At 40.4% G+C, this 25837-nt stretch overlaps 1 protein-coding gene across 2 annotated transcripts in view; it reads left to right on the top strand.

Moving 5' to 3' along the window:
* gabbr2 (gamma-aminobutyric acid (GABA) B receptor, 2) overlaps positions 1-25837 on the top strand; it is a 187566-nt gene that overhangs the window by 101710 nt on the left and 60019 nt on the right. For both annotated transcript variants that reach the window (XM_039820728.1, XM_039820727.1), the window contains 5 exons: positions 5233-5334; positions 10995-11060; positions 11787-11975; positions 12652-12894; positions 17793-17853. In XM_039820728.1, the coding sequence (XP_039676662.1) occupies positions 5233-5334; positions 10995-11060; positions 11787-11975; positions 12652-12894; positions 17793-17853 (661 nt within the window). The remainder of the gene's footprint in view (positions 1-5232; positions 5335-10994; positions 11061-11786; positions 11976-12651; positions 12895-17792; positions 17854-25837) is intronic.

The raw sequence follows: 25837 nt of genomic DNA, 5'->3' as shown, positions 1-25837 counted from the left end.
TCCTGATTTACAAATATGCAAGTATCACTTCCGTACTTCATGATTTGTACAATCCTTTGTCAAGTTTAAAGCACTTGGTGCATTGGGAAATCATGGTAGCATGTAAGGAAGACAAATGGTTGATGAGATGCAAAGTGTTAAATGTTGTTTGGATACTGCTAAAGAATAGGGAAAGAAAAAACCTACATAATGCATTTTTAGTCTATTTGTTACCTTCTTACACAGATGGCATTGTTCCATTATAGGATAATTCCGGTTTATTTCAATCAGGTGTACGCTCCATAAGTGTGGCTATTGTGGCTCTATGAGCCGTGCTACATTTGCACTCTTCATCTCTGTCGTAGAGATTTAGGGAAACAACATATACTGCGGGCAAGCTGTGGTAGCCTCTTGCAGCATTTCAAAGAACTATGGTTTTTACAGTAATCATTTCAAACTTGTCTCTGAATCTGTCTGAAAGCAAAACACAGAAAGAAGCCAAATGAAACTGCCGTCATGGCTAACTGTATAGGGATCTACTGGAGTGCTGTTTCCCAGGATGACGAGGTTAAAGTTATGTAACGCTTGTTAGGGATCCAGTCAGTGGCATACACTCACGCTCGCACACACACGCGCACGCACACACACACACACACACACACACACACACACACACACACACACACACACACACACACACACACACACACACACAATCAACATTACTTAGATTGCTAACAGACAAACGGGGCCCACCCAGGAACAGAGCAGCCATCATCGGCCAGTCAGATAACAGACCTGACTGAGAACAGGATTAGGACTCTGTCCTCTGCCTGGGACCCTTTTGACCTCAAGTGTTTAATTACACTATTCCCACAAATACATTTAGCAGAAGTTACTCTCTCAGCAGCCACTCTGTCTCTCAGGTCCCTTACACAGAAATCTTGCTTTCAATCTAAAATGTGCTTGGTTGTAATGTACACATTACACAAGTTTTCTTTAGATATGAGCTGCTATTACAAATAACCATTTAATGTAATTGTATAAATTCACCTCCACAATGACTCATTCGTGCCATTGTACAGGCCATGTAAGGCCATGAGTGGAAGCCATTCAAGAGCTTGACATCAGGCTGTGGCACAAGCGTTTGTCACGCTAGTTTGTACGAGCACATGACTGGTATTATAGTCTGAACTCAGGGATTTGGGATTTATAAGGCAATGTAGCACACAGGGACACTTTTTTAAATTGCATGAAAATGTACATGTCACATCCAATATTTGTATTTCTGGTGTAAATCTCCATTATAAAAGTGTAGGTACACATGCACAAAGCTCAGACAGAAAGATGGAATGATAAAAAGCACCTGCTAACACTCTAGTACGTGTAACACTAATCAACACATACACACACACACATGCAGTCACACCTGTCACTGCAAAGGGGCTTACGCTGTGAACATGCCTGGAAATTATGTGTTAATGATTTAAGGTTAGACCACCGCAGTCGGTTTGTCTCACAGTGTCATACTGGTATCATCTGTATCATCAAAAGCTTCTCACTCTGCATCAGGGCACTTTCGTCTGTCTGTTGCCTGAAGGGTGTGATTGTTATTTTTGGGGCAAATGTATTTGTTTAGCTGCAAATGGAAATCTTAGCCAGTAATTGTTTGTGGGGTTGGTTTAGAGAAGCACATTTGCTTTGAATGAAAGTCAGTGCACCTACTTTAGTCTTGAGATCTTGCTTAAAAGGTGTGATGTGAGGTTTAAATCTTACAGTATATTGAAGCTGAAACAATTTGTCAATCAACAGAACTGCAGCAACTGTTTTGATAATTAATTGTTTATATCATTTATCAAGCAAAAATACAAAACATTCCCTATTTTCAGCTTCTCAATTGAGAGGTATTTGATACAGTAGTAAACTAACAATTTTTTGGACAATTGCTCAAAACAAAGCATGCGTTTTTCTCTATTTTTAACAATTAAGAAAATAAAAGGCAGATTGATAATATAAACAATCCTTAGTTGCAGCCCTACAAAAGCGGTAATATTGAATGAACAATGGAATTTGTAATTCTGACATATGCACACTGCTGTACCACCAATGCATGTTAAAAACTTCTGCAAATTGGGATCCAAAGCACTGACAGAGTTTTAGATTTTCCTATACAGTACATTTAACAGTGCTTCATTGTCACAGTCAGTGGAATAGAAGACAGCATCCACAGGCAGTGTAGGTGTGAGGGATCATACGTCATTCTGTCATATACACACCAAAGAATCACAGGGTATCCCTCGAGTTAAGCTAACCAGTTTATCTTCACTTAGTTTGTGGTGGTGTGTGTGTTATTGTGTTGTGCAGATAAAACATTCTGCATTTAAATACAATCATATTTTGTTAATGTCCTTTCCAGACACCAATGCATTGCACACATCTGAGTGCATCTGACATTTTGGTGTGTGTGTGTGTGTGTGTGTGCGTGCATGTGCATAGAAGTGCAGCAGGATTATTTCTCTTCTGTATTTGCTGCTGAGGGATTCCCAGGCTGCTGAGACAATACAGGATGTTTTTGGTACACAGGAAAAGCTGCTCAATTTTTTCCCCCTCCTCCATCCTTCAATCCATCTGTTCCCCCCCCCCCCAACCCCTCTCTCTATGTAAAACACGCAGTCCACCAAAACACGGATACATTTGTCCTCTTCCATCTCAGTGGAGGAATGCAACTGAAACGCAAAATCAAACCAATACAAATCCTCTTTTTTTATTTATTTGTATAAGACAGATTGTATTTGTATAGCTTTATATGTCAGTCTTTGTGATGTTGTGTATGTTTGTTTATGTATCTATATGTCTTGTATGTGACTGCAGTTTATTCCATCCACCTGTGTGCTCGCTCTAACACACCTCTACAAACACCAAACTAACCTGCTGCAATCCCCCTTTTGTCCAAGCTGGTTTACCTCTTAGCATCGCAGCAGCAAGGCCTTTTTAGATCAACACTCAACACAACAGGACACTGTACCTTGTCCAGACCACCACGGCAATTGTTACTCAAGAGCAAAAACCTGGTTGTATTGATCCACTCCAGCCTCCCTGTTGTTTCAGCTCAGCGAGCAGTACGTTGGAGGGAATGTTTGTACAGGAGTGAGTGATGTACAGAGTGATTTAGAGCTCCCTCCAGGGTACCAGGGGGAGGAGACGATTATGACAGCAGACATTTAGAGACATGAGGGAAATAAAGTCGAGGTTGTTCAGTTTGATTGATTTTTAGATGGCAGCAATCTTCTAGTTGATCACACGAAATAGTTGTAATGGCTAATTTTAACAACAGAAGCAATCGTAACAGTAGTAATGGTGGTAGCAGACATGGTTTTATATCCTTGGATGCTAACTGCTGTAACTATGCACACACCATTTAGATGTGTAGCTATTCATGAAGTCGTACTCCACCTGAAATCCATCTTTTGAATATAAAACACAAACACCCCGTAGACTTGGAAGATGTAAGGTAGTTGTTATTGAAAGAGAACAAGGAATTTAAATCTACAATTGATCTCAATAATATTAAATTAACAGCACAAACCAGTATAAAAAATGTTCATGGAAAATGTCACTCCCTCAGCATAATCCACTTCGGCTCTCCGTTTCAGTATTTTCCAGTTTCATTTTTGTCAAAATATGGTTAAATAAATACATGTTTGCCAGTTTGAATGTTGCCCTCCATCTTTCTCTGAAACTGTGTTGGAAGTATATGCTGCAGGAATGGTTTGAAATGTTTTCATGGGTGTTTTAATGCATTGAAGCCTGTCATTATTAAAAATATAAATTAAAAAATGTAAATGACCCAACCCTCCGTTCCCTTTCAATAAGGAAACCACTTTCAAGCTAAACATAGATTTTCGATCGAGTGTCACACAAAAACATGTTTGTTTCTATGTATATAATATGCATTCCATAAATTCCAAGGCAGTCCCCAATATGTATTTGAAGCATTATAGGACACATTAATATGGATATAACCTATATACATGCACAATTAGAGACAAATGTAAGGCAAACACACAGGGTCTTCATCTGTTAGCTGTTACTTGTTGTTTCTGCCAATTGAGCTTGTCATGCCCATTTGAGAACACACCCTTTTTGATGTTTCAACATGGCCCCTGATACCAAGCTCTCAGCTGGGGGGGTGGAGAGGCCGATGGCTGCAGGGCATGGCCGGGGGACATCAGAACAGAAGAATTTTGTCAAAGAGAGAACGAGATGTCAACAGTAAACCTCAGCATGTAAACTATAGATCATAGCAGATATTTTGACTTAAATACAGGAGTAACATTACTAATGACTGCATTCCGTTTAGATGCTCCCATGCAAGGGCCCTGGTATTGTGCATGATGGCTCTCTGGTTTCACTTACTGGAACACCTATGTGGAACAGAGTCATCATTAATGGTAGTAGTTACACCTGTGTTTTTCCTTCTATGACAAGTCAAAATGTCTGCATGGAAAAAAAGGCCTTTTCTAAAATTGTAGCTTTGAGGAGAGAAGCCAGAGGGATGAATCATAGTATGTGTGATTGTTTTTGAGGGGCGAGAGAGAGAGAGTGAGAGAGAGGCAGTATGATAAACCACCTCAAGCTCACCATCACGGTGGGGTACTTGCTTCCTTCTTCTTCTCTGATCCCATTTCCCACCATTTCATTGAATCAATACATCAAAGCAGACGTACAGCTGCTGCAGATACATTTATAGTACTGCACATATGTCTGATTTTTGTCAAGCCTTCAATAACCAGTTACAATTATTCAAAGCATACAGTTGGGGTTTCTTGTGTCATTCCGAACTATCATATCACTGTGACAAATGCACGTTGGATATTGTGAATGATACAATATAGTGTGTGTGTGTGTGTGTGTGTGTGTGTGTGTGTGTGTGTGTGTGTGTGTGTGTGTGTGTGTGTGTGTGTGTGTTTATTGTTGCCTGTCAAACCATCTCATTCATTAGGTCTAAAAAATATAAAAACCAAAGAAAAACACCATCAGGTTGTAGTATTATATAGTAGTAATATAATACTACAATACTACAAGTACTATTGTAGTATTCTTCTTCTTAAGAATAGGTTAGATGATAAATATGAAGAACAATGGACATCTTACATTATAAATTATCAACCATGCTAATGTGCTTTCTCCTTTCACTCTCTCGGTCTCTCTTTCTCTCTCTGTCTCTGTCTCTCCCCTCTCCTTCTCTTTTAGGTGAGGAATGATCTAACTAGTGAGCTGGAGAAAGCAGACATTCAGATTGCAGATACAGAAAGTTTCTCCAATGACCCCTGCGTCAATGTCAAGAAACTCAAGGTAAGTGAACCAGCCTGGGTGCTGAACATTTCTATCGAAGTAAATAAAAAAAGGTAAATGATTCAAGGTCAGTTTTATTCAGATAATTCTCAGATGCAACAAATGACTAGGGTCCATTTGATTTTAGTGTCATTATTTTTTGTTATTTTTTCTAATACTGTATTTGTGCATGTTTGAACCTAACCTGACTCCGCCAGATGGATTGCTTCGCATTTGCTTGGCATATCCATCTGGGAACTTTCCGTTGGAGAACTTTTGGGAAGGGGCGAAAATACTGGTTAGCTGATTGGATAAACCATCTGTCTATCACCTATGTTGGTGATAGACGGGCCAAATCAACCAATCAGATCAACGAAGCGTATGAAAATACAACCACAAGCCCCTGCTGCTGCAGGCAAAGCATAGCTCATTAGCTCAGCAAGAAAGCAACATGTCGGTAAAGGATATTTGACGTTTGTGTAACGAGAATTTACGAATAAAAGGCACCCTTTCAGGTTCCCGGTCCATATTCCAAAAGAAGGATCCAAGAGAAAAAAGCATTAGCGAGCAGCTAACAGAATTAGGGCTACCCCTGTCTGAAAATACTGGTTAGCTGATTGGATAAACCATCTGTCTATTACCACCTAAACCCGCCTCAAAACCAACGCTGATTGGCCTGGTCGTTTGGCGAACAGCTCCAAATTTTCTCTATCTCAAGTTGCCAGACTGATCTGCGGGTGGAAAACTGGAGCTTGCGAGATCAGGACGGTCTCACGAGGCTAGTGTGAACCCTGGGCAAAGACTAATTTATCCGATAATTGTCCCGCTTAGACTGGGTTGAGCAGGGCAGTTCTCATTGAGACTAGTGGAGGCCTAACAAGGACACTGTAATGACCTGCTCTGACTAATGGATGGCTGATTAGCCCTTTTTTTTTTAGCTAAAAACAGACACACGCATGCATACAGGATCTCATCTCTCTCCTCTCCTTTGAAATTAAATGAGACGGAACAAAATGAGACCTTTATTGGGTCAATATTGAGATGTTAGACGTGTACATCTTTACACAATTTACTCCTGGTTGAAACATGCATGGTTGATCAGAATTACTTTGATGAAGCAAAAATGCATTTACATTCAGATGTAAATGCAGTCAAGTGTGATGGCTAAATTATCCAAACTATTTCCAGAGGCAATCAGTGATGCATCTGGCCTCAGTTGTATATGCACAGCGAGTCAGTGCCACATACAGTTCACAGTAGGAAACATTGTCAATGGAAGTAAATCAAACACACAATCAATCGGCTGGTGAGCTTATGGTGAGTAACATACAAGGTGTTATTGTAAAGGAGTATAAATATATATTTTATGTTACGAAGCACAGTAACAGAAAAGATGTTACGAAGAGAGCAAAAAAAGAAAGTGAAGTGGAAGATATGACGTATGCAACATAGAGCAGGTTAAAAGATATGCAACAGAGAGATGATGACAGAGGGATAGAGAAGGAACAGGAAGATAAGCTCTTTCCTAAAATATATGTGTTACTCTCCATGTTGAGGGCTGACATTTTAAGCTGACATCCTTCCTTGATCAACTCTAAATATGCAAATCACAGTGTCGCCTCAAAAGCTTTTCCGAACGTTTGGATGGGGGGGGCGGATAGGGGGGTGCCCTCTGAAACCCTAATGGTCCGTTTCCCGCTCATCTCGCAACAGCAGTTTGCTGTCTCCCCGACAACTATGTAATATGAAGAGGTAGAAGTTGACACGGATTTCGTGATGAAGGCTGGTCTTTTTTTGGTTCACTGTTGTGTGTGATTGTGCGACACACACACTATTACCTTCTGTGACTCAAGGCCAATTTAGGGAACATGCATTCCATGGGAGGCCACATTAGAAAAATATCCTAAAATCTAAATTAAGTCCAAAACACTTTATTATTGATTATGATTTAATTATTTATCATGCATTCAGAAGTCTTGCCCCTCAGATATGACGTAGTAGAGGATGGTCCATTTTATTTTGGAACAGTTTTTGCCTCACTAATGCAGCCATTTTTGCATGCATTTGTATTCTAAAATATGGTTGGTTTGTAAAACCCTAACTTTAACTTCTCCTTTAGTTACAGCATTATTTGAAGAGCTGCTGTTTCCAATTTTAGATTTGAGTGTTCCCCTTGGGATGTGAATGTATTTGTGGTGGTCTAACCCCCCATATTCACAACCTCTTTAACCTGTGCAATAGGTGCTATATATTGGCCGTGATTATAACATTATAATATAATCCCAGCTGTAAACAAAAAAATGTCTTTTGGGCCTAAAGACTCAGAGGATTGGCTCAAGACAAATGGTTTGAACTAATATTATCATTATAGGTTTGTCAATTTTGTATAGTCTGTTATTGATAATACCATCAGGACAACTGCTGCTGTTCCTGCAATCTGCAGTGGTTTCTTAGCTCTCTTTTCAAACTGATGGAGCACCTCTGCTTGTCCAAATTCCCCAAATCGCACCAAGCAAAGGTCTCACACTGTGAACACACAGTCCTCTTCACATCCAGCTTTAAAGCTTTAGTGCGTAACTAATGAACGTCCGTTACATTCAAGCCATTGCCAAATGAGTTGCTACAAGTTGAGTTGCGCAGTCACGGAAGGCGTGTATCATGTGGACTCACCGACAGTTTTGTTTTTATTACTTAGAATTCCTCATGGGGGCGGCAGAAAGGCAGAAAGGGCCAATCCACTGTATTTGACAAACTGTATTTGATTTTGTTGACAAGGTCAGGAATGCTTTGAAATTGATCTGCATACTGACATTATTTTAGGGACTTTTATTTTGAAGGCCTGTTAATTCATTAATCAAGTAGTGATCAAACACACACACAAATCGTTCCTGCGAGTGTGCGCGGTTGATCACATCTGCACACAGCACACCCGCTGCATAGTAATCATTACTCTGGGTAGAAGCAACACATTGCCCAGTCTACAAATCATGTCTCCCACAAGCTCATAAAAGGCCATCATTAGTGTGTGTGTGGGTGTGTGTGTGTGTGTGTGTGTGTGTGCGTGTGCGTGTGTGCATGTGCACGCCTGCGCCTAATAAGCCTTAACAGTGCCTGATTGGGCTTATGTGGAACAATATTACTCAAACCATTATCCCATTTAAATCACCATCCTAAAGTTACAAACAACCCTGTCATGAAGCAGTCAAGGCTGCCCTTACCACTACCCTCTTTGAGAACAATTATTGTTATAGTTCTATAAAAGCTTCATCAATGAGGGTAATTTGGGGCCCTGTAGTGACCCAGTCCATCTGTAATTGACAAACGCAACACACTCACTCATGCCCTTGCCCAAAACTACACAGTCTTTTAATGTTTTTGCCAGGAAGGTCCAGAATTTATACTGAATCTGTGGTCCTTACCATAGCTGGAGTCATTTGGGTTAAGGGCCTTTCCTCCAGGGAAGGTCAGTGTTATTAAGTAGCCACACACACACACATACACACACACACAGATACACACACACACTTAAATAACACAAGACAGCATCCCAGAAAAGTTCAAAGTTGTTACCTACCCTTCTTGCACATCTACACATTTACACATTGTGATGGTGCCAGAGCAGTGGAACAGCACAGGGCTTTATACAAAAGACCCCTTATATGCCCCAGCATGCCCTCTGGCTCTGATGAGAAACCACCAGAGAAGCTTTTTGGTTGTGCTGCTCAGCCTTCTGAATGCACTCATCATCTTTAGTGTGTGAGAGTGCAGGTTTGTCCTTTATGCAATGCTAGAACTAGAGGATTTTGTGCTGAAATTAATCTTAGAGCTGCAAATGTAAGGGCAGGTAGTACATTCTATCTATCTATCTATCTATCTATCTATCTATCTATCTATCTATCTATCTATCTATCTATCTATCTATCTATCTATCTATCTATCTATCTATCTATCTTCATTTATGTATCTATTATCATCTATCTAACTAATCTAAATCTATCTTATTTCTCTATATAATCTATCCAGTATATCTGATTTATTTAGAGGAATAACTGCAATGTTTGGCTGTTGGGTAGCTCTGTGTGTCTAATGGCCTTGAGGAATTGGAATCAAGATGACAGTGATTGGTTGCCCCCTCTGATCTGTGGATGCATGACATATGGTAGAGATTGCCTAAGGGAAGAGGACTTCATGAACTGTGTTCATAATGGTTTCTCATTATCCACAATAAAGGCCGGACACCATACACTAGGTTTACTGAAATTATAGCTGTTGTGTTTATCTCTTTGTTTTGTTTTTTAAGCTTCCTTCATTTTATTGTTTTAGTATAGTACAACCCAACTATAAAACATGTTTATCAGAGTTTTTTGTTTTTTATAATTGAATTTCAAAAAGGCCCTGCATCAAATCAGCAATGACACTTAAAGCTTTCAGTGTGTGGTTGTTTGTAATATCTAGCATTTTCACCTAATTGAAAAAAAGATGGAACTGAGCACTTAAAGTACATGACATTGCCGTAGAAAACACACTCAATATTAAGTATGTTTTCCTAAAGAATGAAAATCCTATTAAAAGACAGCTGTTGGTGACCAAAACAATAAACCATTAAATTCTATATTTAGCAACAACATTGATTATTTCAGTCTTCAGATTTCCTTCATATTGCTCAGTGGAAACTGACCTTCTATTTTTTGGTGTCTTTCTGTCTGCCCTGTCAGGGTTGAATAAGGGCCTTATGATAGACTTTTCTCCATGCATCACACATCACCTTCAGCCTTGTTGACCAGATGTAGATTCATCAAAACTGTGTCAGTATTATTGGATTAGATTTGAGGCAATTTTGTACTGTAATGTGTGTGTTTGTCACCATCTGTTTTGTGTGTGTGTGTGTGTGTGTGTGTGTGTGTGTGTGTGTGTGTGTGTGTGTGTGTGTGTGTGTGTGTACACAGTACTAGACATACGTATGTGTCAGACTGGTTGGCCCCAGAGGCTGATCTTTTTTTCCCCACCATGAAACATGCTACACTTCCACCCGGGTAATCTGAATTATTTACTGAGTCAATCACCAGGCCTTGTGCTCTGAATCCCCATGTAAATTTGTGCTCGTCAGCCTGGTTGGCAAAGAAGGCAGTTCCGCCCGCTGATGCTAATGTATCTGTTGTTATGGATCGACACTTTGCGACTTGATATTTCCTTAGCCTCTCAGCATAAGCTTTGCCACCCAGATCCCACATACTTTGTAACTACAGATGAGATAGACATAGTGATGAAAATACAGTACGACAACATGACTGAGTCTACAGTATGTCCATTTGTTAAGTTTGATGTTGCAGAATGCTGAGAAACAGCATCACAAACAAGGAAACTGATCCTAGTGCTGATGGACTTTTTTCCTAATAGCTGTATTAACTGTGGAGTTCCTAGGTAACAAGCAGGCAACTTCCATTAATAGAAATGCTTGACATGCAGTGCAACATTACTGTAAAGCCAGGGAGTCACAAAATCACAATAAAAATATTGTACAAAGCGTAGTTAACACTGTACTGTACGAAGACAGTGATGGAATATAATTGAGAATATATAAACATGCCATTTCACAAAATACACACTTCACACTGTAGAGGTCCCTTATATTTGTTGTAACATTTTGTGTGCTGCATGACGTCTTATTCTTTCTTTTTCAGGACAACGATGTGAGAATCATCATTGGCCAGTTTGATGAGAACCTGGCATCCAAAGTCTTCTGCTGCGTAAGTCCTCAGCACTCCATCAAATATGTTCACAAATATGTCAGTGTCTTTTCAGGTTATAGCAAGAAGTCTTTTGTTTGGTTTTAAATTTGTTCAGTGATTGGCCAGGCTGTAGTTTTTCGTTAGCCAGCAGCTCACATTAAAGGACAATTCCAGCTCAAAATGAACCTAGGGGTTAATAACACGTGTACCGAGTCGACCGTTCTCTGGGATATGTTTTCATGCTAAAGCACGGCGTTCGTCGTTCGACTGGTCATGACTGTTTTCCCAAGATGGCGCCTGCTTGTATACATGAACGCTACTGTCTTTATAAACTATCTTTTTAATAAACTGTCTGTACACAAACAAAGTTCTCAATGCTTTGGTTTACATGTAGGGACCCTCATTATGCTACCGTTGAAGTGTGGTGCTATTTTGAGCCTTGTTAGTGGTGTAGAAATAGCGATTTTTATTTACTTTACCCTCTGCCCCGACGACTAGCTTTATAAGCTAATCAGTGATTTGCGCTATCTTGTTTCAAGCTAGAGACACATTCAATTAGCATGAAAACATATCCCAGAGAACGGTCGACTCAGTACACGTGTTATTAACCCCTAGGTTCATTTTTGGCCAGAATTGTCCTTTAAGTAAGAATAATGAATTACACATAAATTCATCTCCATATATCATACTGTATCTTTTGCTGTTGCATTGCCTCAACCTCCATTTTTTTCTACCCCTTCCCAGGCATATAATCTGAACATGTTTGGCAGTAAATACCAGTGGATTATCCCCGGCTGGTATCAGGGCAACTGGTGGGAGCAGGCCAACAGCACCAACTGCACCACCAAGAAGCTGCTCACAGCCATGGAGGGATACATCAGTGTGGACTTTGAGCCACTCAGTGCTCGCCAGGTCAAGGGCATCTCTGGCAGGGTGAGTGACACACACTGTTGTACTTCAGAAGACTGTTTGTAGTAACAAGTCATTAAATGTGTCATGAGACTTACAGTTTAATTCAAACAAGTGAGACAAATGCATGCAACCTTAGTTTTAATGTTATTTCACAAAGACTGGATGGTAGCCACATGTGGTCAGATTATGCTATTGATTGAATGTACGAGTGTGAGTGAATTGTGAAACATTTTGTTTCAGTGTTGTTGAAGGTATTCACTTAATTGTGGTTTATTTCTTTAGACCAGAGCTGAAAGTTGAACGATTTTGTAATTATTTTGTGCTCAATGATTTTGATATTCCTGTGGCTGTAACCTGACGTTTTCCAGTGACTGTATATATACTATGTGGAGACAAAAGAGAACTTTCTCCACAAAATTCCATCTGAATTGCATGTATTTAAACCAGAGATCTTAACCAAAATCAATGAATTTCTCACTGCATTGCCCAGCACAGGAGCATTGACGCTAAAACAGCATTTCCAGTAACTTTGCATCTCAAATTTTGTGGAAAATAAACACTTCTCCTTGGACAAAGTTACACCAATAATAGTAAATTTGACATTCAACATTAATGCATTTTCTAAGGAAAAACAACAAATTCAAAAAGTGAGGAGATGCACATTTTCTCATTTTGATCTCTTCTACCTCTCTGTCAGACCCCTAAGGATTATGAGAGGGAGTACAGCCGAGAGCTTCAGCAGAAAGGTGTGGAGGCCAGCAAGTTTCACGGCTTTGCCTACGATGGGATCTGGGTCATTGCTAAAACCCTGACTCGAGTGATGGAACTGCTTCGGGTAAAACAACGGCAGAACACCTTCAACAACTTCACCGTGGATGACCGTGAAGTGGGAAAAATGGTGCTGGACGTGATGAACGAGACCAACTTCTTTGGTGTTACAGTAAGTTATGCAACAGACTGCCATTTTTTTTAAATTAAAAATATGGCACAGCCTGACATATTGGAAGTTAAAATGAGTTTCTTTTACTCGCTTTCATAACGTACACTGAGCCATCAGAGCACTCATTGTCTACCCTTAGTTGAGATGTGCGAACACAAGGATACTCTCCAGACACTCACATACTGTACATGTACATGTAAATGCAGGACAAAGGTTTGTGTTAATATTGATGAGGCACTTACAGTGAGGGAGAGGGAGAAAGACACTCAAACATACAGTACATATGCAGATACAAACATGGTTTAAAGCAGCACAATCAAAATACCATCAAATAAGTTGTTGCTGCTGAAGAAGCATCTTTTGGGGAAAATTCAAACATCTAGCTGTAAGTGTCTATGCATATAAACTATACATGTTCTATGTATGTTCAGTATGGTGTGGGCAAATGTCAGAACAACACATAGATGCATTAATTACTGCTCTGTAAGGCTGGAAGCTTGTTTGCAGAGAAGGTTACTTAGCCATCCTTGTCTCTGTATGAAGCCTAAAGTGGTGTCATTTGGTGCTGCCGACTCACTCCAATGCATTCAAGATTGATCCTGGTGTGTGTGTGTGTGTGTGTGTGTGTGTGTGTGTGTGTGTGTGTGTGTGTGTGTGTGTCACTTCTTATTGAGCTGTTAGAGGATATCTCCTGTTCCCGTGTAAAGGGCACTCCATTATTTGAGATTACTCTGCTGTTAGACAGCCAGTAGGCACTAAAGTCAAGGTGGGACATGAGAGAAATGGATAGAGGATATAAGATAGAAATACAGATTATAATAAAGTATATTTATCAACAGAAGAGAAATGGAAAGAGAGAAAACTAGCCTTGGAGAAAATACGTACAGGCTACTGACTTGTGTTATTGTGAGGTCCTTTGGGGCTAACGCCCCTGGGGGTATATGTGTGTTGCAGCACTACCAAATCGTCCGGGTCGTCATTCCTCACCCCTCTACTCTTACCTCTCTCAGCACAGACCCACTCAGGGCTGCTGATCAGGAGCAGGCTGACATTGAGTCTTTCCTCAGAGACTCAGAGAGGCGTAGCGCTGCAGGAATATTAATGGCCATGTAGCATTTTATTCACATTTCAATCCAAGCACACAAATGGATGATGAAGTCCAGTCCAGTTGTTTGGATAGGCTAGCAATTTGATTCTCTTTTCTCATATCAGGATTGACTCATAATGATCCTACAGATGTAGCCATGAGTGGTAGAAGAAGTACTCAAATTCTTTATGTGAATGAATGTACTATTGATACCATAGTGTAAAAATACTAATTACAATTAAAACTCCTGCATTCAGATTTTTACAGAAGAAATTACAGAAGTATGTGCCTCATATACATCTATAAGTAAAGGTCTTCATTATGAAGAAGGGCTCTTTTGAGAGTGTTCTCTTTGAGTATAGCGACGAAAAAGTAGAACATCTTATAAAATTGAAGTACTTAAGTGAGGTATTTGTATATTACTTAAGTAAATATACTTAGTTTTGACCTTTGGGAGCCGTCATTGATGTCCCACTTTATGAATGAGCGTAAATGATTAAGAAATGTGCTGCTTGATTTTGAGATTTTAGAGTCTACGGTTTTGAAATTAAAGTATGATTGTTTAGTTCTGCATAACAGAAATTATCTCTAATGACATTTTTATTTTGACAACCACAATCCTCAATGGAACAAAAGCAATCTGATCAAAAATATTGTGCATGTGGTAAAGAATTATATTGTTTAAAGACGGCTGCATTGCATAACAATTAAATGTATATTTGTACAAAAAGATTTGAGATCTTTTGAAATAAGATGTATGTAGCACACACTTAGCACACAGACTCTTCCACCCACACACGACAAACAAAGACATATCAAGGCACTTTCCCTTCCACACTGCATACATCTTTTTAGGCAATTTTCGTGTTAAGATTTCAAAAGTGGCTATTAAAGAAAGTTGCTCGATTTGCTTGTGAATTTTAATGACGTCTACTGGGTTTCCAAAAAAAAGTAATACATCTACAAGCACCAGTGAAATGGCAAATTCTGGCTGGTTACCCTTGGTTTAAATGCTATGTGTGCATGTGTACTTGATCATACAGCATCACACCCTGACTTGAGCCTTGTGTCTTTCCTGATGTCGAAATTTTACGCTGTGTGTTTGCCGTGTAAACACACAGGTCTCATGGGACCAAACCGTGTCCATCCTGCGCTGATCTCAGTCCTGTTGCTGAATCCGTGGCAGACACAGCTGCAGCAGCAGGAGAGTGATCACGGAGGGCTCCACAGTATTGATCTGGCTGCTGTCAGGGCCATAGAGAAGAAGGCTGACATTAGCTGGGAGAGACTTTCAGAGCATAGAGAGTGCAGATAGGTACACTGGAATTTACCAGGGAAGAGACAGCACGTTGTGATTGAGGATGACAAGTGTGTGGGTCTGTTTTGCTGTTTGTTTGTTTTTATCTGTGGTCATCGTGTTGGTATCGGTGTCTTTCTGGGTAATGGTGAGTAGCACAACCTGAGGCTTGACTGTCGCCTCAGACAGACACACTGAGATGAAATAGGGGGGAGCGTTGTGTGCATCTGTTTTTCTCTGGTAATTGTGTGTGTGTGTGTGTGTGTGTGTGTGTGTGTGTGTGTGTGTGTGTGTGTGTGTGTGTGTGTGTGTGTGTGTGTGTGTGTGTGCGTGTCACAGTTACATTCACATCCACTGTGTTCCCTCCTCAAACCCTGAAAGCCCAGAGGATTTCACACCTGCAGCCCATAGACTGACATTTCATTTGACCCCAGCACACCTGTCACTGACAGTATTCTCACTTCCACAGACAAAGTGATACCTTGCCGCCTCCACCGCCTCACCTCAGAAAGACACATTCACACATGCACGCCTAGACACATTGCTCCATCAGCCACCATTGTGACTCAGGTCTAAACATCCTTTGAATACTAGACAAGGGACACCTGTCTGGATCAATACACACCAGTGAGGTAGCCTAAGCTGCAAAGGAGCATACTACTTTGTGGAAAGAGGCTTGTCAGTACCTTTTTTGAATATTGGTCAATTGAGGTTAATTTAATCGTTAAATCGTAGCTCAGGCATTTATTTCCAATTAAGAATGTCAGAGTCGGTGCCTCTGCATATGATATACTTTGCATATTCTCCAAACCGTGTACCGGTATACACTTGAGAGAACAAATTGGGGGGCTGTTAAAATAACTACACGCCATTTCAATAAGGTTTGTGATAGCTCCACTTTTGCTGATGTGAAGGGCAATTATGGTGGTGATGCTAATGCACAGCGAGAGCACGATGGTGCAGCTACTCCAGAAACCTGGATACATATACATATACTCATTACAGGTTCAAGTCAAGTTCCCCTATTTTCAACCCACATTGTCTGACCCTGTTTACACACCACAGTTATCTGAATGTAATACCTAATGAGCTGAACCGAGGTGCACTGCACTGTCCTACTTACACTACAGTCATAATTTCATAGCATATTGTAGGAAAGAGCAGCGTGTGATGAAAGGAACTTGTTAGCGTTGACAAGTCAGATTGATACTGTGGTGTGAAATTGTTAGCAGAGGAACTGCTGTACATCACCAGGGTAAAGGCAACACTGGAGAACCCTGGGTGGCCACACACATGCATCATCAGGGACACATGCATGTACATAAGCATAATGTGACAACATATTAAGTGCATACACATTGACATGCTTGCAAGCACACACTTAGACAAACATCAAAGATGCCACACAAAGACTGGGATTCAAACAGAGGGGTGGGATCCTGCTCTGCTACTTCAAAGCTTGCCATCTTTTTGAGGCAAAATTGGCTCTCCGGCTTCCTTCCCCATATTCCCCCTCAGCTGTCTTTTAATCAGCCAATGCAAATGCTGTCCGTCCGTCCGTCCGTCCGTCTGTCTGTCTGTGTCTGTGTCTGTGTCTGTCTCGCTCTCTGCTCTCACCTGTTTTTTTAGGCAGCCAGTAATATGTAAACCCAGTTAAATGTGTAATTAAGGAGCTCTGTAAGCAGATGGTGGGCTGAATTAATTGAACACTCTTGGTAGATGAAAAAAAGAGAGATAAAGAGACAGGGAAGGAGAGAATAGAACAAGAGAGAAAAAGACAGAGAATACATGGGAGATAAGGTGACAAAAGCCAAATTGATTTGAATATGTCTTACGATATTGCCACAAAGTTGAATTGCTTTTGTCTATCTTGTCTGCATTTGCCAGACGCTGCCTGGCTTGAAATTGCTTGTCTTGTTCCTGTGGAGTTTAAATCAAAGACGTTTCTTTTTTTTTTGGGTGGTTGGACCGATAAATGCACCTTTTTGGTGAGAAAAAAATATTGAGAAATAAAATGTAGAATAAAGTCACAGCTACATTTACTGACCACTACACACTTTTCTGCAGCTAAGTGTAAAACACGCAATTGCCTTTTAAATGCTATCTGAGCCCAGATTTGTACCAATGCTGTGTGAACAAACACAGTTAAATCAGTCAGCCTTGCTGACCTGATGCTGTTCCAAAGATATTAACAATGAATTGGCCCAAAGATAATGTTGTTTACCTCTATAAACAGATCAATTTTGGCCACTTCTAATCAAATGAGATGCAGTGTGTTCAGGAGCCAAGACTCTGCCCTTTGCCTGCTAACTCTCTAGTATCAGGAAAGCACTGTGCATACATTTAGTTGGGCTAAGCTCCTGTTTTTTTACTACTGAAATTCACTTAACTGCTCTTGTTGTATCTTCCTCAGCAGTTGTTTTATAACTTAAATATGTGCACTTATTTGTATTTCCAAGGATTTAGGTTATATTAGAGATACATATTGTATTTTTTGTTTTTTCTTCTTTTCAGGGCCAAGTCATGTTTCGGAACGGAGAGAGGATGGGCACAATAAAATTCAACCAGTTTCAAGGTATGTGTGATATTACTACTACTCTACTCTGATGAACCTGTCTTGATTTTCTCTTCAGGTTTTGCATAGTCATTTGCTCCTATGTATATACTTTTACAAACCTTCACCTTTGCTCAATTTATTTTGAATAGACAAAATAATAAAAAGACAATAATAACATTGTTTTAAAGCATCAATAACTTTGTTTTGCCATTTTAATGTCTACACACTTGCTCTTGACGTGACTCCACTGAGTTGGAGTTAGACTTAGTGCTGCAATTTGTTTGAACTACTGCACATCTGTGTTCAATAAAACCTGCAATTGTTTTAGAAATGATGCAGGATTACCACAGTTTTTGGAGAGCCACTTAAAATTTTTCTCAAGTCAGAAGGCTGCCACGGTTGATATACCAGTACTGGTAATGGATCCTGACCAATAGAGTTTATGAAAAGCTTGCAGCAGAGTCATACACAATACACATAAGTTTTGAAATCCGAAGCTTTGTACTCACATTTATCTTATTAGTTGTTTTTCTAGAGAGGATAGTCATTATTGTGACTGCAAGGGTTATTTGTCAGAAAAGGAAAAGGAGGGAAAGTCCCACAAGCCTTTCTGTATGGAGTTGCATGTCCTCTCTGTGTCTGTGTGGGTGCAGGTTAGGTGAATCTTAGTCTCGCTTTGCCAGACCCTCCTCCAAAGCGCGTTGAAGGAGGGTCTGGCTACTCCACATAGCATTCGGGGATGGGAGGAAAACGTGCTCTGGTTTAATAGCATTTCTTTAAACCAATCGGAGTAGTCATGGGCAGCGCTAAGCTCCACACACAGCTGCTGCAAAATAGCCGTGCGAGAGAAAACTCAGATTGGACCGATAGCTGTCTCAATTTACCATGCAAAGATCTGAGGAGCAGTCAACAATAGTCCTCATTAATCCACCAAATTTCACCACCATGCCGCGGAGTTTCCTGCGGCACAAGAGCAATCCCGGAAGTGGAATGTCAAGGATATGGACTAGGAAAATCTAAAACTAAAGGCCCGTGGTGCTTTACTGTACTTGATCTGCTCTGTGGTGACAGGGTGTATGTCTCTGTCCACATAGCATCATCCTGAGGTTGTTTTTTAGCCAGCAGTTCGTGCTGAGTGAGAATAACCCAGAGATTGCATCTTGATGCAGGGGATTCCCAGCTCCCATGCTCCCCAGACTGTATGTAGCACACTGCATGGTGCTGTTCATTCCTCTCTGCCTAACCATCTTATCTTCACCACTGCAGAAGAGCTCAATGCCTCTGGCTGCATACATCACTGTGTGTGTGTGTGTGTGTGTGTGTGTGTGTGTGTGTGTGTGTGTGTGTGTGTGTGTGTGTGTGTGTGTGTGTGTGAGAGTGTATGTGAGATAGACGTGTGTGTGCCTCTGTTGGTGACTGACCGTGTATGCATGCTAATGCTCTTACAGTCCAGGGTCAGTGGGTTTGACAAAAAAGGAGACCACATATAATTTATACTCATATATACACACAGTACTGTGCAAAAGTCTTAGGCAGGTGTGAAAAAATGCTGTAAACTAACAATGCTTTCAAAAATATAAATAATGATTGTTTATTTTTATCAATTTACAAAATGCCAAGTGAGTGAATAAAAGAAAAATCTAAATCACATCAATATTTGGTGTTACTACCCTTTGCCTTCAAACCAGCATCAATTCTTATAGGTACTTACAAAAAGTCAGGGATTTGTAGGATTGTAGTCAGGTGTATGATCAACCAATTATAGTATATAGGTAGTTATACTGCATCAGCAAGGTCTCTCCCAGACAAATATTTCAAAGCAGACTGGTGTTTCAAGATGTGCTGTTCAAGCTCTTTTGAAAAAGCACAAAGAAACGGGCAACGTTGAGGATCGTAGACGCAGTGGTCAGCCAAGGAAACTTAGTGCAGCAGATGAAAAACACATCAAGCTTATTTCCCTTCGAAATCGGAAGATGTCCAGCAGTGCCATCAGCTCAGAACTGGCAGAAACCAGTGGGACCCAGGTACACCCATCTATTGTCCAGAGAAGTCTGGCCAGAAGTGGTCTTCGTGGAAGAGTTGCAGCCAAAAAGCCATACCTTCGACATAGAAACAAGGCCAAGCGACACAACTATACACGAAAACATAGGAACTGGGGTGCAGAAAAATGGCAGCAGGTGCTCTGGACTGATGAGTCAAAATATTGAAATATTTGGCTGTAGAAGAAGGCAGGTTGTTCGCCGAAGGGCTGTAGTGCGGAACAATAATGAGTGTCTGCAGGCAACAGTGAAGCATGGTGGAGGTTCCTTGCAAGTTTGGGGCTGCATTTCTGCAAATGGAGTTGGAGATTTGGTCAGGATTAATGGTGTCCTCAATGCTGCGAAATACAGGCAGATACTTATCCATCATGCAATACCATCAGGGAGGCGTATATGATTGGCCCCAAATTTATTCTGCAGCAGGACAACGACCCCAAACATACAGCCAAGGTCATTAAGAACTATATTCAGCGTAAAAAAGAACAAGAAGTCCTGGAAGTGATGGCATGGCCCCCACAGAGCCCTGATCTCAGCATCATCGATTCTGTCTGGGATAACATGAAGAGACAGAAGGATTTGAGTTAGCCTACATCCACAGAAGATCTGTGGTTAGTTCTCCAAGATGTTTGGAATAACCTACCTGCTGAGTTCCTTCAAAAACGTTGTGCAAGTGTACCTAGAAGAAGTGATGTGGCAGTGTTTCCTCTATGTTGATTGACAAGTGGCAGTCCGCCACGGTTAGATGTCTCCCGCCACGGTATCAGAAAAAATCCGTCGCAGAATAGCACGGACATGCGCTTCACAAAGCGAGTGGCCACTCAGAGAAAAGGGAGAAAGAAAAAAGAGACAGGCTGTCCGGAGGACCCGGTTGAGATGGCACGTGTGCATCCTTGAGAACTGTAAGTCGTATAGCCTAACGTATATTGTCAGTTCATTTAAGCCTGTATTAGTCTATAGTTCTTGCACATTTCTAGTTTCACCTTCACCTGCTAGCTAAATTGCACGTGGCTGTTGATTCAATACAACGCCCTTGATATCATATCATGGCATAGTAGGCTAAACTGTGATTATTTCATACATTCATGTCCCGAAACATATTGGGGGAAATTCATTCAATATAATTCCAGCCAAATAACAATTAAAAGTAGGCCTATGTTATTTGAACATTTATAACCTAACTTAACTGGCACTGCTTCCATTTTGGTGTCTGCTGCGGTGCGCAGCGCAGCTCGGACCGTGCGCCGCTGCCCTTTTTTTCCTCCATAAACTCCGCTCTCAGCTCCTCTGCCAGTTGCTGCTTCTGATTCAGAACAGAGTCCATCCACGCCGTAGCCTGCGTTACCGACTCTGGCTTTGCCTTCGGCCCATCGGTGATGCCCATTAGAGTCCGGATCGGGCCAAATTTTTCTGTCCGAGCCGGCCCGCGTCAGACAGAGCCGTGACCGAACCCGGCCCGAGCCCGACATGCATTAAGAAATTTGTGTCCGAGCCCAACTAATTTTTTTCCTCATACTAATGACACATGTAGGCTACGTTTGTTTGTGTGGAAAGCCCTTTTTTATTAAGCAACTGTAGGAAGGCATTCGGAAATGTCAACAGATGAGCGCATCAGCGCATGGGGCAACAAGCGCACGTTAATAAGCTGTTAAAATGTTCAATGGGTTAACCTCTCCTGATCGCTTCGTTTCTGACCATGATCAGAAAACCAGGGGCTGACTCGTTACCTCCAGGGCCGACGTTATAAAATGAATAACCACTAACTCTGCTCCGGTTGCATCTACAACACGTCTGCTTCCTCTTTCTCTATCTCTCTTCTGCCCACTTAGGCTACCACCTTAATGCCCTTAATGCCCACACTTGTTACTCGAGACCGCTAGTTACGTTTCTCTGACAGAGACTGTGATTATTACTAAGCAACCAAGATGCATCTTCAACCACGCAAAAGATTAAAAACAAAACCACGAAAATGGCCAAAATAGGTAAAAGTAATTGTATTTTCTTTGCCTTTTTGTGTAATGTATATAGCCTAAAAACAATTTTAAATGAAAATAGACTCTTTTAGGAAAAGTCAGGTACCAGCAGGATTGTATTTTTTTATTTAGCAAAGTTATTACACATATAAATTTCAAAATGTCCATCCAGGCCACAGGGGTACCATCTAGCAGCATGTATGCTACTCAGCATTAATGGGCCACCTCTTTCTGAATTCCCCTATAACCGAGCCTTGGAGTTATTTTTCCAAAAGCAAAGAAAAATCAGATGCACACAGCAAGGCTGCCAACTTTGCCACTGAGGCAAATATGCAATTAGTTTTATTATGAATGGTTTCATATTATAGCCTACTTTGGGTTTTGGTTTCCCTATGAAGAATTTCTTGTAAAATTCATTTTGTAGACCTACAGTTCCTCAAAAATACAGTTCAATCAAAACAAAATGAAAATATGCGTATAGAGGTGCTAATAGAGGTGAATAAATATATTTGTTTGTGTTGCAGCAAAGTGTCAGTTCCGTTTAATACATAAAACATTTGGCGGCGGGACGGGGGGGGGTTCCAACAGATCTGCCCCCACTGCTAAAAAAAAATCCTAGAGGAAACACTGTGTGGTCTTGAAGGCAAAGGGTGGTCACACCAAATATTGATTTGATTTAGATTTCTCTTCTGTTCATTCACTGCATTTTGTTAATTGAGGAAAATAAACTATTAACACTTTTTTGAAAAATTCTTAAATTACAGCATTTTTTCATACCTGCCTAAAACATTTGCACAGTACTGTGTGTATATATATATACATAATTATTTTTAACAAAGACAAAATGTAATACAGTAATTAAGTCTGTAGAATGAAAGTAAGGCTTTCTAGTGTTTCATGGACAATTTACAAAACCAAAAATTAACAATCAGGATAGTGGGTGATGAGTTAGACAGATGCTGTGTCCCACTTCCATATATTAGATAGCAATTTTACACACTAAGTATATTATACCATTTATCATAATATACTGTTTTGCATCAGTGTTTTGTACTGTCTTGCACTAACAGAAAATAATAACTGACTTGCAGATGGGCATTAATCAAACTATTAATGTAATGACAGTATCAATTACACTTCATGAGAAAGCAGTTTTCCAAAGACTTAATGCTTATTTTTGTTTTCAAAGTCATCCCCTCAAGCACTACAATCCACAATTGAATGAATCCTTTGCAGCTGTAAGTAGCTCCTCTTCTTTTGTCCAATGCATTGTGGGACAATGATGTACATCAACCACAAGCTAACAAATTGAAGTATTTTTTGTGAATTGTGAACATGCTGAAAACCTGCTTAAAATGATCATGTGGTATAGAACTGAGACACAGCTACAGACTGCAGATTGAGGAGGCATCTTAATTGCATTGGGTCCAACTGACATAGGTGCATGACATTAGGTCTGATGACCCTCCTGTCTCTACCTGTAGCTTACCTGCACAATAAAACCCAACAGCAGGAGGAGCACTAACAGGGACAGAGTGCTGTCACAAATAACTTTATGATTAAAGGGAGATAAAATAGAAAAGAGTGGGGGAAAGTGCTTATGTGTGAGTACACAGAGAGAGAAATATTAACCTGTTTGACTGGGAGGGTATGGGGCAGCTGTCTAAATTAAGGCTTGGCAGCTTTGGATATTAAGCAAGGAAAGTTAATGTTATGACTGAAATTATAAGTGTGAGGGCTTGATTTTTTGAGATTCTAAGAAAAGATCTCACAAATGCCTTAGCCTTAATCATAGCCACATATTTTTATTCATTTGTCACACACACACACACACACACACACACACACACACACACACACACACACACACACACACACACACACACACACACACACACACACACTTGTCTTTCCCTTCTTTGTGTTTCTCTTTCTCCTCTCCCTGTACAGGCTGTTCACTGCGTCTCCACCGGACACTTTCCTCAACCAAATCTTCCAGCTATCTCTCACTATCTTCTTCTAGCTTTATTATATCTCCTCCATCCCTCCTTAACCTTCACTTCTTCCTCACTTGTCAGGGATTGTGAATTTGTCACCTTTTTGACACACAAAGTGCCTGAGCTGGGTGGAGAGGAGAGGAGGGACAGCCCCAGCTTGAATATTTCAAAAGGCAGTGATCCTCAACATGACCCTATCATCTGTCCTCAGCCTCTGATCCTCCATTTCACCCTGTCAGGCATTCTTAGTCAGGGGCCTCGATGGCTCTTATTCCCACTGTCTCTCATGGGGATAAGAGAAAGCTCGCTACCATAGGTCTTGATCGCAGTCGCAGTCCCTCTGAGTACAGATTTTAAATCAGCGCACCACCAGGCATGGTAGATAAGGAAACATTGTGTTTTATCTTTCTGTAGGGAGAGGAGAGGTTCAGTTATACATACATACATACATACATACATACATACAGTATCTCACAAAAGTGAGTACACCCCTCACATTTTAGTATATATTTTTTATATTTTAGTAAATATTTCATTATATCTTTTAATGGGACAACACTGAAGAAATTACACTTTGCTACAATGTAAAGTATTAAGTGTACAGCTTGTAGAACAGTGTAAATGTGCTGTCCCCTCAAAATAACTCAACCATTAATGTCTAAACCGCTGGCAACAAAAGTGAGTACACCCCTATGTTAAATTCCCATAGAGGCAGGCAGATTTTTATTTTTAAAGGCCAGTTATTACACTTAATACTTTACATTGTAGCAAAGTGTAATTTCTTCAGTGTTGTCCCATTAAATATATGTATATGTATATATATATATATATATATATGTATATATATACACAAATTCTGATGAATTTACAGTTATTTAAAGTAGCCAATCAAACAAAAAGGGGTGAAATATATTTGCACGGGCTGAGTTTTACCAGCCTGCTGCAGCCATCAATATTCCCTGTGGGGATAGAGTGCTGGGATAGTATTTTAGCATCTCAAAGGAAGAGTGCTGATATACAATCCCTTCTGTTTAGATCCTAACAAAGGACGTGGTCAAGGAAAACATTGTTATTGATCCTCCTTCAGCACTGAGAAGTTTGCAAATCCTGATTGTGTATGCACATAAAATGTACTGTTCTCAAATTGTCACATATACCGTAGTCCATCCAACATTTTCAACATTTGCTGAGTGGAGAGGAGAGGGGAGGAGAAAGCGGTGCCCTGTGATGCTGCAATAGCTGATGTTATCTGTCATTTTCCAAGTCAAGGACAATGCTGCCGAGGAGTTCAATGGGCCTATAACTGTGATAACAGGGAGAAGCAGAGACAGATTTGTGCGTGTGCACCAGAAGAAATTGCAGGTTGTTTGTAGAGCTTACAGTTAAAGAATTAGAATAATCTGTCCCCTCTTCCCATCCCCTTCTTCTGTCTTCCTAGGTGTACACTCTAAGTGAGTAATCTTTATGAGTGAAGGCCCAGGCTTGTCTGACAAGGTCATGCTTCCTTCAATATTACACCTGAGGGACTCATTGTTGTTACTAAAAGAGAAAACACAAAATCCTGAAATTGCTGTGTTTGGGCAGAACTCCACAGAGATGGTGGTGTTTGCAGGCTGGGGTGTGCAGCAGTTTACAATCCCTTGACTGTATCTAGGAAATACATAAAGTCAATGTATATTGCAATATAAATACAGACGTACAGTTGCATTTATTTATTATGTCCTTTCACATCAGTTGGAGATTGTTCTCACAGTGTGCATTTAAAGGTATTGCTACATTTGAGGTTTTTTTTATTTCTTTATCTGTTAGCTTGTTTCTATGATATCTGCTTTTCATTGCACCGTTTCCTTGAGGTAAAATAAATTGATTATTAAGACTGTAAAAAATAGAAAGACCATTTCCTGTCCATATTAAGCTTTATCTGAAAGCTACAATTTGAGAATCAAAAAAGATGATCTCCTGAGAGCCTTAAAATTCTATTTTAGGGATAGTTTGT

Source organism: Perca fluviatilis, chromosome 13, assembly GCF_010015445.1.
Source record: "Perca fluviatilis chromosome 13, GENO_Pfluv_1.0, whole genome shotgun sequence".
Classification (NCBI taxonomy): domain Eukaryota; kingdom Metazoa; phylum Chordata; class Actinopteri; order Perciformes; family Percidae; genus Perca; species Perca fluviatilis.
The sequence above is the reverse complement of the archived record's forward strand: the minus strand, read 5'-3'. Positions and strand labels throughout refer to the sequence as shown.